This window comes from Oncorhynchus mykiss, chromosome 3 (assembly GCF_013265735.2).
Source record: "Oncorhynchus mykiss isolate Arlee chromosome 3, USDA_OmykA_1.1, whole genome shotgun sequence".
NCBI lineage: Eukaryota > Metazoa > Chordata > Actinopteri > Salmoniformes > Salmonidae > Oncorhynchus > Oncorhynchus mykiss.
This window is the reverse complement of record NC_048567.1, coordinates 64,904,651-64,914,717: the sequence shown is the minus strand read 5'-3', so window position 1 is coordinate 64,914,717 and position 10,067 is coordinate 64,904,651. Positions and strand designations below refer to the sequence as shown.

At 42.8% G+C, this 10,067-nt stretch overlaps 1 protein-coding gene across 3 annotated transcripts; it reads right to left on the bottom strand.

The window, feature by feature from the left end:
- Positions 1-321: 321 nt before the first annotated feature.
- On the bottom strand, positions 322-6,072 carry insig2 (insulin induced gene 2). Of its 3 annotated transcripts, none has more exons than XM_021597675.2 (7): positions 5,890-6,072; positions 4,764-5,029; positions 4,559-4,652; positions 3,514-3,638; positions 2,739-2,905; positions 2,058-2,157; positions 322-1,913 (listed from the first exon to the last, which is right to left on the bottom strand). In XM_021597675.2, exons 2-7 carry the CDS (start codon positions 4,935-4,937, stop codon positions 1,872-1,874), a joined length of 702 nt encoding a protein of 233 aa, XP_021453350.1. In that variant the 5' UTR covers positions 4,938-5,029; positions 5,890-6,072; the 3' UTR covers positions 322-1,871. The 3 variants fall into 3 exon arrangements, with proteins under 3 accessions (XP_021453350.1, XP_036830818.1, XP_021453349.1); XM_036974923.1 differs by having other exon boundaries at positions 322-1,822; positions 5,914-6,072; XM_021597674.2 differs by having other exon boundaries at positions 5,914-6,071.
- Between the last annotated feature and the right edge of the window lie 3,995 nt (positions 6,073-10,067).

The window sequence follows — 10,067 nt, the reverse complement described above, 5'->3', positions numbered from 1 at the left end:
CGCAAACAAAGGAGTCAACTTCAGATTATTCATCTTAATTATGTGTCTATGGAAGCCTGTTATTGTGGGAGGCAGGTGAAGACAGGCGACATTAATCCACATTAGTAGAATACACCAGTTAGATAGGCCAAATCTGCCATAACAGGCACTGCACATTTGGACTGCAGCACTGGTATATTCATGCCAAACACATTCATTTAACCATGTAGAGTAGCTTAAGCATCATGACCAATAGGCTCTCTATATAACAACAAAATGTACAATGTCTAGAACAAAAAATCCCAAAATCTTTCAGAGCCGTGTGCGTGATCAAGGAGAAACAACATAAACCTGTCGTCAACAAAAGGCATGTTCTTTATTGAACCAAAGAGATTGCACAAGTTCCAGATTTTCTGTTTGGTGAGAGGATGAAAATGTCCCAGTTCAACCAGTTATATCCTCTACTTCCTGAAGAGATGGATGAAATAAAACTAGTTCATCTTATTTCTAGAAAAATGCACCATAGCTATCACGCTGACATGCTAGGATATCCAAGTTAGTCATTTTAATATTGATTGTTGGTTCTTAATTTTCTTTCCTCTGTAGTCATTGGCAGTTTGTTTGCCTTATCATGCACAGTGAAATTACAAACAATATTTTACAAAAACACTGTTGAGACACTAACACATTTTCAGCATCCTCTAATTCAACCATCATGGTAAATTTGTTAGTTTTTCTAAAGTAAAAAAATAACATATGAATAAAATTCCTTCACTTAGCAGTCTCACAACAACTTCTAGATATAGAAAGCCATCCCTTTTTCATGGTCTCTATTTCCAATAAGACCATCTTAACGATGAGAAGTGAGGTTCCTAAATCAAGTCCAACTGCATCTAGGAATGTAAACACTGTATTATATCTAATTTTTCTATTTAAAAAAATGCAGATCTGGCATTAGATGCCTGACCCAAGAACCCACTGATGATGTGGATACTTGTGTGCACCTGGAGGTTGGAGAATGAAATGGGAAGCCTGGTCTCTGATTGGATCTCATCAGGGTTTGGTTTAATTCAATTTTGAATTTAGGAAATTAACCAAAATTAAGTTAATGAAGTGAAATTTGCCCACAAACTTCTATGAGCGTTTTATTACAAAATGAAATGAATGAAAAGCAGGGTCTGGTAAGGCTGGATGAAATGCCAAACTGGACCCAGGATGCTGGTTGCCTTGATATAACGCTGGGATGGCACAAATAAGTGCAACACTGAACACTTCACCCCTTCATGACTGCCAGCAAACAGAGACATTACTGGCCTAAAAAAATAATTGTACATTGTAAAAGCATGGAATAAATGTCTCTACATATATGGGCTATATACACTGCAGCTTCTACCAGTAGATAAAGGATAGAAAGAATGGATGAAGAAAGAAAATAATTCAGATGGTCCTGTTTGGCACGATGGAGCCAAAGGTTTCACACCACTGGTGCCGAAAGTGCCCTGAACAACAGCAGAGCTACACTAATATTGGTGCCCGTTGAGTTGCAATCACAGATTGCGTTGTAGATGGGGCCTACCTACCACACACACACATCGGTAGTTGTTATTCCTCTCCTTAGACATCCATTGAATGCTTATAATAAAGCGAGCTGGTGTCTGTCCCCCTAGGCCCAGAAAGGGCACATAAGAACCAACCAAAACACTATTTTCCACGGTAAAGCACTCAGCAAAGCAGAAGCACATCATTTGTTGCTTGTGGATGACTGCTCCGCCTCCAAGGTTGACCAATCTCCATCAACGCTGCATACAGATGTCCTTTACCATCCCCTTTTGGCTTTTTGTTGCTACGAAAATGTAATTTTGTGCAAAAGTTTGATATAGCCAGAATTTCTCTCAGTCTTGATGAGTCTTTTCTGACATAAGTTTGCATTCGTACTGGAAAAGAAAACCCAGGAGACAAGGGATAATGTAATGTGGCAGTTGAATATTCAGTAGAAAGCTCTGGTTGGAATGCATGCATGCATGTAGGCCATTTATAAACCTAACCCTTTTTCATTCAGCATAATAAAGTTTCCTCACCAGGGCTAGCTGTCGTCCTATGTTCCCCATGGTTATCACACCAGCGAAGAAGATGCAAGGTAACCAGGAGCGAATGTACAGAAAATCTGGAGAGGTATACCTGAAACAAAACAATAGAACAGGTATTAAACGTAGGACAATCCACAAATGAGCATGAAAATCTACAGAAATCCCTCCTGTATCTTGAAAAATATTATAAACTGGGTGTTTCGAGCCCTGAATGCCGATTGGGTCAAAGCCGTTGTATATTTAAGCAATAAGGCCCGAGGGGGTGTGGTATATGGCCAATATACCACGGCTAGAGATGTTCTTAGGAATGACACAACGTAATATGAGCAGTAAAAATAAAATGTTTTGTCATACCTGTGGTATACCCAATCAGCATTCAGGGCTCGAACCACCCAGCATATAATAGAACATATACCACGGTTATGACAAAATATATTTTTACTGCTCTAATTAGGTTGGAACCAGTTTATAATAGCAATAAGGCATCTTGGGTGCTTGTGGTATATAGCCAATATACCACGGCTATGGACTGTTTCCAGGTACTCCCCGTTGCCTCGTACAGAAGAACAGCCCTTAGCCATGGTATATTGGCCATATACCACACCCCCTCGCACCTTATTGCTTAATTATTATACATGTATGTCCTGTAAACTGTATTGTATTAGTACTCACTGAAAGACTCCGTTGTAGACCAGGAGCTGAGTGGATAGAGTGGCCAGCAGGGCGATGACCACCCCCAGGCCAAAGCCGGATCGAGACCGGTCAAATGTCCACCAGAGGCCGATGGACAGGGCCGCCAGCGTCAGGGACAGCTGCACGTTGTTCGCAAAGTCCACTTTCTGAGAGGGGTTAAGGACAGCTGATTATGTAGTAGGATAGTCCACACAGGAACCATGGGCTCTACTCAGTAAAGTTCTTTCTTGTAAACGGGCTTGTTTATTCACATTTAAAAGCCCATCATTTTAGCTGGGCATTTAGTCACTGACCTTATTGTTTTACACATTACATTTGAGTCTTTCAGCAGATGCTCTTACAGCTTACAGAAGCAATTAGGGTAAAGTGCCTTGCCCATGGGCACATCGACAGATTCATTTTGTTTTATTGTAAAGTGTGTTGTGATAATAAATACAATTTAAATCTGCAAATTAGATTTGCAAATGTCAACAAGGAATGCTTTTGCCCCATGGTTTACAGGTTTTTACATATCTTTTAATTATTCACATCAAATTCAGTGAGAGACAGGCAGGTAGGTAGGAATAGAGCAGGATACTCAACTCTTACCCTACATGGTCTGGAGCCTGCTGGGTTTCTGTTCTACCTGACAATTAATTGCTTACACCTGGTGTCCCAGTCTAAATCAGTCCCTGATTATAGAGGGGAACAATGAAAAAATGCAGTGGAACTGGCTTCCAGGTCGAGAATTGAGTTTGAGGGGCATAGAGGATACAGCACTGGCATGGTTGATGCCCACGAACACGGCCACACAGCGCATCACACTGGACCACTCCCGCTTGAACTTGTGGGGCTCGCCGAGCCGACAGTCAATGCATGGATACAACAGACCGATTATTGCTGAGAGAGAGGGGTAGACGGGGATAAAGGTAAGGGATTGAGGGTGCAGAAATAGGGAGAGGGGATCAGAGATCAACAATCAGCTTTATTGCTGCAGTAGCACGGCCGGTGCCGTACATTCCTGTTAGTATGGTTGTGGAGAGAAAGGCTGCCATGCCAGCCCACCACATAGCATCAACACTATTCTGATGACACACCAAGCATTTAAAAAAACAAAAAAAACAAACACTGTTGTTGAGGTTGGCCTCCTTTTAAAGCTATTGTTTAAATATTACACAAGAACTACAATCTGCTGTGCAAATGTAGGTAACTATATACAGTAAACTGCTCAATAAAACCCGATAGCTACTGCATGATGCAAACAGCCCAGTGCGCAGTAACAGTGGAAACCGGCATCTCCCCCAGGCTGAGCAGTCGAGCGCAGCAGTCTCAGTCTCAGGGGGATACAGGCCTGCGGCTGTTGTGCTTTTCTACTGATCCACTAGGAATCAGCAGCTACATCTACTCTCTGTGCTGTAGACCCAGGGGACAACAATTCAATAATGATAGTAGTCAAGTCTGGCAGCAAAAACCTGTGTGTGTGTCCCTTCTAGCGCTGACTTTGCTGATAGCTACTTTGAGGAAAAGTGTACTTACTATGCCTGTGATGTGGTTGTCCCACCTAGCTATCTTTTTTTTTTACCTTTATTTAACTAGGCAAGTCAGTTAAGAACAACTTCTTAGGAACAGTGGGTTAACTGCCTGTTCAGGGGCAGAACGACAGATTTGTACCTTGTCAGCTCGGGGATTTGAACTTGCAACCTTTCAGTTACTAGTCCAACACTCTAACCACTAGGCTCTTAAGATGAATGCACTAGCTGTAAGTTACACTTGATAAGAGCGTCTGCTAAATGACTAAAATGTAAATGTGTGTGTTCTACCTGAGGCGGTCCCACAGCAGGGCGGCACCCACCAGGCTGATGAGAAGATGCTACTAATGACATCAGGCGGGAACAGAGTGACGTTCCTCTGTACCTGCAGTGAGAGAAAACAAATATTAGCTACTTTAGTACTCTTAGTCATATCTTCCCCTTAAAATGTTTCCCCATTCAAGATATGTATCATTAAAATACAAACATAGCTCACCTGCAGCAGGTTGAGCACCAGAGCCAGGAAAACTCCTATAGAGAACAGCATGAACCCACGGATCACCAGGGTGGTGCTTCTGTTGGTGATCACTGCAATGTATGGTCCTCTGGAAGGATCGGTTTGCCCGGACCCAGACCGCTGCTGGTCGCTGACTACTGTGGAGTCGGCCATGGCGGCTGGGGCAATCGTGGACACCAGGACAGAAGGGGAAACGCTAACTCTATCCTCCAGTGATCGCGCTGTCCACTGACATCACCAATACCCTAAAATACAGGAACATGTTTAGGTATTCAGATGTGGCTACATGATTATCCAACAAAACAACCACAGCCCAGAGGTGTGAAGTCAGTGGACAAACACAGATGTGTGTCTAGTTCAGGGATGGGCAACTCCAGTCCTGAAGGGCCTGATTGGTGTCACACTTTTGCCCCAGCTAACACACCTGACTCAAACAATCAACTAATCATGATCTTCAGCTGTGTTTGCTAGGAATGGGCAAAAAGTGACACCACTCCAGACATCCCTGGTCTAGTTAGTCAATGTTCATGTCTCAGCATACAAACACTAGTCAAATAATTAAGAGTAGCTAGCTATGCCTAATGTTGATTTCTTTGTCTCAAGAAGAGACAACTCTTCAGTCATTTCATCAAACCACGTTATGCTCAGCCTCAGCAAATGAATGCATCACATTTGCCAGATGGCTCGCTACTTTTGACCTAGTTAGCTACCTACAGTGACGTTTTATCTACTTCGAGATTGGAAGCTGATATAACAGCAACCTGTGGCAGTATTGGCACTGCCAGAGCAACGCAACGTTATCTAACTAGCTAGCGAAGGTCATTGAAACCAGCTAAATTAGCTAACGTTAGAAGATAGCCTGCTAGCATAATATCAAGCTAGCATAATAGCCAACATTAATACTTTGAATACACTGTTGGATACAAACAATAGTTACCAAACGTTAGCTAACTATATAATGTAGTATTAAATAAAACTAATTTGATAGTTTTTGTATATATGCTAGCAACCGTTGATTGCTGATGATCAGCAAACACATCTTGTTTATTAGCCTAGCTAGCTAGCACACTTCGTCAGCTGATATTTACAGTAACACGCTATTTACCTTGAATTAAATACTAAATATTACCTTCCATGTTTATAAAGTATTTTTCAAAAATGGTAAAAGACACATTTTGCTTCTTTTTTTAGGTAGTAGCAGGAGTTTGAGAACTAGCTTCGAGGGGGGAAAAAACTCGCCTTCTCGCTAATTTCGGATGAACTGTTTTGGCACTGGCTACGTGGCCAACCAATCGGCTTCTAAAACCCTGACGTAATCTCATTGCGCAAAACCAACATTTTGCCCAGGTAGAATAAATGCAAAGTTGTCTTTGATATTAAACATTAGAAAATGCACAGAAGTGGTTAAAATACATTAATTTATAAACATATTGATAAAATGGCTGAGTTGTTTGGCAATTGGTTGTCAACAGGTATAATTGGATTCTTATTTACAACGACGGCCTAGGAACAACGGGTTAACTGCCTTGTTCAGGAGTAGAACAACAGATTTTTAATTTGTCAGATCAGGAATTCAATCTTGCAACCTTTCAGTTACTAGTTCAACGCTCTAACCACTAGGCTACCTGCCACCCCGTTATATAAGAATGTCTTTAATGTGGATCACATCTGTCATTAGTGTAGGCCTATTGTAATTTTTGGTCTATCCATTGGATGAAATCCAGAGTTGCTCTAAACATAACAATAAAACCAAATAGGCTGAGAAAGTGTCAATGGTCTGTAAGACTTTGAGAAGGCAAAAGTCTGAATACTGAATACCAAATCAAGTGGGAATGGGGATTATCTGTGATCTACTCCACACTGTGACTGCCTCACCTCCATAGCATAAGCCTATTAGAGCACATGCTGGAGCAAAAGGAATGTCTTGACTGAACAGTGGTAAGAGACTTAAGGGAAGAAATTCAGCCATCATGAATGAAAGATGACAGGAGAGAGAATGGGATCACATTTTTGTTTGAATATACAGTGAGAAGCAGGACAGGGATATTGTGCAGCTGTACTTTTGAGGGACACAAAAGCCTTTTGAATTATTTGGCACAGAGATAGTTGAACTATTAAGGGATATTTCCATTTCTTCTGACATACAGTAGGATGAACTGTCACTAAACTACTTCCCAACACACCAGTGAAAACACCTTAGTCTCCATTTACACTGGATGGCTAGGACCTAAAATCACATAGCGGAGGAGAAGAAGAATAGTGGTGGTGAATTCATTTAGAACTGTTATCACCTTGGGTTTTTTGGATTCAATCAGGACACTGCAAATCCCATCTACTACAGCAGTACCAACAATCCCCGGGGAGATGTCCTTAACCCTAATAATCAGAGTGATAGAGGGAGCCTGCTAGGTACAGGCAGGATACAGAAGGGGTTTCAATTAGTTGTCAAGGGCTATTTGGAGGCCCCCTGGCGCTAAGAGAAAATGGTCAGGGACCCAATTCATCATCCTGACTGGCTCAATGTTAAGGGCCTTTTCATTACCAGCACCGTGTTTCCCAGTCAGACACAACCCTGGTATGTATGTGACTGATGGGGAAGGTGCAGGGTGAGGTGTGCTCTAGTTAAAGTCAACCCCTATTGGCCTGTTACAGGTCTCAGCTCACACATAATAGGTCCCCTGACCTTTCTGTTGTCTCTAATTAACCCCTAAACCCCTCCCCTCTCTGACTCGCCCACCAATCCCCAGACAGGGATAATAGATGCTTTTTGCTGTGCCACTGGAACTCTCCGCCTCTCAGAGGTGTTATTTAAAACTAAAAACCACTGAGGGCAACAAAGGAAAATGGCTGAGTATGTGTTTCACTGGGGCTGCCTGTACATCATGACCAATAAATACCTGTAACATTTTTTATGCCGTTGCGTGTCATTTCTGTTGGGGACAACGGTGGTAGTCTTCAATCACTTATAAAGCTGTTGTCTAAATGCCATAGAGAATTAAGAATAGTTTTCTAACATAAACTCATAATACTAATGAAATGCCTTATTTGAAATTCCACCAACGCACATCTGTTTGCACGTTCTAGTGTGCCCCCTTGTCCGCAGGGCTCACAGGGTGTATCAGCAGGGCTTGACATATTTATTGTCTCTCTCTGCGTGACTGACATGCTGTGAATCTGCATGAACATCTGTAATGTGTTGTGTTTACAGCAGCAGAGGATGGCCAAGCAGAAGATAAGCCAAGAATTAATAAAGAACCATGCAAGTACCTCCCTCAGAAAGTATATTGGCATTTAATGCAACAATAAAATACCAACCGTCATATTCATGGTATTGCTCAATGAGTGATAATGGAAAGTCAAATGGCCCATAATTGCATGATTAGACATTCCATGTAGTATTTAAGGAGCACAGCATTCAGGCACACAGGGACGCACACTTATGTCTATAATTCAAAATAAATTAGAAAGAAACACTGTATGGACAATAATATATATGCTGGAGCTTTAGAAACAGAGGGTAGTCTACTAGTTCATCATTGTCTATGAAAATTCTTCAGCGTTTGAGGTAAAATGCTAATGTAATTTAGCTGGCCACACGGAAGCACCAATACCAGCATGTGTGTGGCATCTTGAATGATAATGACAAAGCACGCCATATCCCTTGTGAGCAAGTCTGTGGAACGCTGATTACAGATTGGCCAGTGTGTCCACACCCCCAAGAGGACCAGGATTCTAATGCTAATCACTGTTGGCTCCCATTGAAATGTATTTTCCCATGTAGCTCTAAAGCAGGGAAGTAAAATGGAATACACCAGTTACACCATTGTACAGAGCGCTGCATGTTTTGCCATTTTTAGCCCAACTGCATTTTATACCCCACTTGCTCACTGTCAATCTTAACCTATTGCACCATCTACTGGCACCATCATAGAACTAGCCTGGTCAACCTATCAAGTCAAAATGACAAGCTCAGATGTGCTTTATGGAACCCATTGTTTCTAACGGGAGGAAAGAGAAGACAATATATGAGGATGTTTATTCACCCCTCCAGTATATTTATCAGTCATCATACAGGTATAATCAGTGCACTCTCAATTTGAGATAAATCCATGATTATCGAAAACTTCAACAAGCATTTCTCAACGGCTGGCCATGCCTTCCGCCTGGCTACTCCAACCTCGTCCAACAGCTCCCCCCCCCCCCCGCAGCTACTCGCCCAAGCCTCTCCAGGTTCTCCTTTACCCAAATCCAGATAGCAGATGTTCTGAAAGAGCTGCAAAACCTGGACCCGTACAAATCAGCTGGGCTTGACAATCTGGACCCTCTATTCCTGAAACTATCCGCCGCCATTGTCGCAACCCCTATTACCAGCCTGTTCAACCTCTCTTTCATATCGTCTGAGATCCCCAAGGATTGGAAAGCTGCCGCAGTCATCCCCCTCTTCAAAGGGGCGACACCCTGGACCCAAACTGTTACAGACCAATATCCATCCTGCCCTGCCTATCTAAGGTCTTCGAAAGCCAAGTCAACAAACAGATCACTGACCATCTTGAATCCCACCGTACCTTCTCCGCTGTGCAATCTGGTTTCCGAGCCGGTCACGGGTGTACCTCAGCCACGCTCAAGGTACTAAACGATATCATAACCGCCATCGATAAAAGACAGTACTGTGCAGCCGTCTTCATAGACCTTGCCAAGGCTTTCGACTCTGTCAATCACCGTATTCTTATTGGCAGACTCAGTAGCCTCGGTTTTTCGGATGACTGCCTTGCCTGGTTCACCAATTACTTTGCAGACAGAGTTCAGTGTGTCAAATCGGAGGGCATGCTGTCCGGTCCTCTGGCAGTCTCTATGGGGGTGCCACAGGGTTCAATTCTCGGGCCGACTCTTTTCTCTGTATATATCAATGATGTTTCTCATGCTACGGGCGATTCCCTGATCCACCTCTACGCAGACGACACCATTCTATATACTTCCGGCCCGTCCTTGGACACTGTGCTATCTAACCTCCAAACGAGCTTCAATGCCATACAGCACTCCTTCCGTGGCCTCCAACTGCTCTTAAACGCTAGTAAAACCAAATGCATGCTTTTCAACCGTTCGCTGCCTGCACCCGCACGCCTGACCAGCATCACCACCCTGGATGGTTCCGACCTTGAATATGTGGACATCTATAAGTACCTAGGTGTTTGGCTAGACTCTAAACTCTCATTCCAGACCCATATCAAACATCTCCAATCGAAAATCAAATCAAGAGTCGGCTTTCTATTCCGCAACAAAGCC